This window comes from Tachyglossus aculeatus, chromosome 10 (genome assembly GCF_015852505.1).
Source record: "Tachyglossus aculeatus isolate mTacAcu1 chromosome 10, mTacAcu1.pri, whole genome shotgun sequence".
NCBI lineage: Eukaryota > Metazoa > Chordata > Mammalia > Monotremata > Tachyglossidae > Tachyglossus > Tachyglossus aculeatus.
In genome coordinates this window covers 29,768,231-29,771,387 of record NC_052075.1, presented here as the reverse complement: position 1 = coordinate 29,771,387, position 3,157 = coordinate 29,768,231, and the positions used below count along the sequence as shown (strand labels likewise).

The 3,157-nt window shown below is 49.1% G+C and overlaps 1 protein-coding gene across 1 annotated transcript; it reads right to left on the bottom strand.

The window, feature by feature from the left end:
• Positions 1-1,497: 1,497 nt before the first annotated feature.
• LOC119932847 (olfactory receptor 14A16-like) lies at positions 1,498-2,457 on the bottom strand. The gene has a single exon (XM_038751967.1). The coding sequence runs from the start codon at positions 2,455-2,457 to the stop codon at positions 1,498-1,500; it is 960 nt and encodes a 319-aa protein (XP_038607895.1).
• Positions 2,458-3,157: the final 700 nt, after the last annotated feature.

Below are 3,157 nucleotides of genomic sequence, written 5' to 3'. Positions count from 1 at the left end.
TCAGCTAGGAATCCGAGCCGCGTGCTCCTCTTCTCTCCTGACCAGTACAGAGCCAGCCAACAGTTTGGGTTTATTTTCCTCCTCCTCTGTGTCCTTCAGTGGAGCAGCGCGACTTCATCGGCATGGACGACACAGGCAAGAGGCTGCTCTTCATGGCCAGCGAAGCTGACTTGGACGAAGAGCTGGTCATTAAGAGATCCATTCTGCACAAGTAAGCCGAAGGGTTCCTCTTGGGGTTATTCTCATTCGATATTCAAAACCAAACCAAAAAGTCCTCCACACCCCCCGAAAAGAAATATGTGAACGAGCTCATGTTAAGGGAAAATCAGTCCCATCCCTTTCAGAGAAACGATTTTAGTCTCTGAGCACCAGAGAGCAGCCTTTTTGAGGTTGTCCTGGAAACGACTGACTTTCTAAACCACGTGGGAGACGCACGAAACTCTGAAGAAAGAGAGTTTTCTTCCCATGGGTGAAAAGGGCACAGTCATCGGCCCCCATGGGCTTGCCTGGATGAATAATAATTGGGATGTTTGTTTAGCGCTTACTATGTGCCAAGCTCTGTATGAAGCCCCGGGGTCGATACAAGGTAATCAGGTCGGACACGGTCCCTGTCCCACGTGGGGCTCACGATCATAATCCCCGTTTTACAGATGAGAAAACTGAGACACAGAGAAGTGAAGTGACTTGCCCAAAGTCACACAGCGGACGCGTACAAGAGCTGGGATTAGAACCCAGGTCCAACTACAGAGATGAGCTGAGGATAATGTCAAGGGTACAGGCTTGTGAGACAGGGAGGTCCGTGGTATTGTCTATGGGGATGGGAAAGCCACAGAGAGGACAGGGTTTGGGTGAATGAATTCATTCATTCATGCATGCATTAAATCGAATTTATTGAGCGCTTACTGTGTGCAGAACACTGTACTAAGTGCTTGGAAAGTACAATTCAGCAATAAAGAGAGACAGTTCCTGCCCACACCGGGCTTACAGTCTAGAAGCGGGGAGACAGACATCAAAACAAATAAACAGGCATTAATAAAATAATAATATAAATAAATAGAATTATAGCTATATACACATCAAAACAAGTGAACAGGTAAGTTGAGGGCAATGGATGGACAACTGACAGATAAGGAGTGATGGAGCAATAAATGCCCTTAAAAAATAAGACAAGGACAAATACACACAGTATAAAAACTAACAAAACTTGAATCTGATTAGGACACTGAGGATAGAGGGGCAGAGAAGGAAGATCAGATACAATGCCTGTCCTCCATGGGGCTCACATTCTTAGAGGGCAGGAAAACAGCTATCTTACCTCCATTTTCCAGAGGAGGACATGTGCCGGAGAGGTTAAGGGACTTGTCCAAGGTCACACACACATCAGGTCAGAGGCAGAGGCAAGAGTAAAATGTGATTTTCTGACTTCCAGTCCAAATCTTGTTCTCCTCACCATGACGCCTCCCTTAATGAAACCCAAAAGAACGATATTTTCATTTTTCAGAACACTTTCCCCCTAAAGAATTTCCTCAAGGCGGCCTTCATGTCCCGGTTCCTCAGGCTGTAGATGAAGGGGTTCAGGGCCAGGGGCACCACGGTGTAGAACACGGGCACTAGCAGATCCAGCGCTGAGGGGGAGTCTGAGGTCGGCTTTAAATGGGAGAAAAACCCAGTGGACAAAAATATGGTTATCACAGCGAGTTGGGGCAGGCAGGTGGAGAAGTCTTTGGTTCTGTCCTGCACGGATGAGATCCTCAGCACGGTGGAGAAGTTGTGGGAATAGGAAACCCTCATGAACAGGAAGCAGCCGAAATCCAACGTGACGCTAACGCCTATCACGACCAACTCCGACACGATGGAGGGAGAACAGGACAGGGTCAATAACTGCAGGATGTCGCAGAGAAACTGGCAGATGACGTTGGAGTCACAAAAAGGCGAGAGAAAGATGTTGACGGTATGCACGAGAATGGAGGGAGCCCCACTTACCCAAGAGGTGGCTGCTATCTTCCCACAGGCCTCTTGGTCCATGATGACCTCGTAGCACAGGGGGTGGCAGAAGGCAACATAGCGGTCGTAGGACACCGCCATAAGCAGGGCGATCTCCAATGAAGCAAAACAAGTGAAAAAATAGAGTTGAGCAGCACAGTCCAGGAAGGAAATGTATCTACGGTCAGTCAAGGAGTTGTGGATGGATTGCAGGATGGAGACGGAGAAGTAGCAGAGGTCCTTGACCTCTGCTACAGACGAGTGCCTGAGGAAGAGGTACATGGGGGTGTGGAGGCACCAATCGAGGGTGGTGACGACGACGATGAGGAGATTCCCCATCAGGGCCGCCAGGTAGACCAGGAGAAAAAGTGCGGCATGGACCAGCTGCAGGTCTTGGGCCTCCGAGAATCCCAGCAGGTGGAATTCCTTCACCGTGGAGATGTTGGCCACATCTGGCAGGAGGCCTTTAGGCATCTTGTGATAGGACCTGATTTCAGACATCAATCAATCAATCAATTATATTTACTTGGGAGAGTTCAATCTGAACAATGTAACAGAAGTGAAAGACACATTCCCTTCCCACAAGGAACTTACGGTCTAGAGGGGGACTGAATCAATTAATCAATCAATCACATATTTATTGAGATATGACCGGTGAATATCACCTGTCTAATTGTACCTGTCCTAATCCTCAAATCCTAATCCTAATCCTAATCCTCAAAAATCTCCAGTGGCTACCAATGAATCTGCGCATCAGGCACAAACTCCTCACCCTCGGCTTCAAGGCTCTCCATCACCTCGGCCCCTCCTACCTCACCTCCCTTCTCTCCTTCTACAGCCTACCCTGCACCCTCCGCTACTCTGCCGCTAATCTCCTCACCGTTAGGCCTCGTTCTCGCCTGTCCCGCCATCGACCCCCGGCCCACGTCATCCCCCGGGCCTGGAATGCCCTCCCTCTGCCCATCCGCCAAGCTAGCTCTCTTCCTCCCTTCAAGGCCCTACTGAGAGCTCACCTCCTCCAGGAGGCCTTCCCAGACTGAGCCCCTTCCTTCCTCTCCCCGTCGTCCCCCTCTCCATCCCCCCATCTTACCTCCTTCCCTTCCCCACAGCACCTGTATATATGTATATATGTTTGTACATATTTATTACTCTATTTATTTATTTATTTTACTTT

What these genes read in the sequence shown, in the direction of transcription:
- LOC119932847 (XM_038751967.1), bottom strand. Translation starts at nt 2,457, where the DNA reads ATGCCTAAAGGCCTCCTGCCAGATGTGGCCAACATCTCCACGGTGAAG.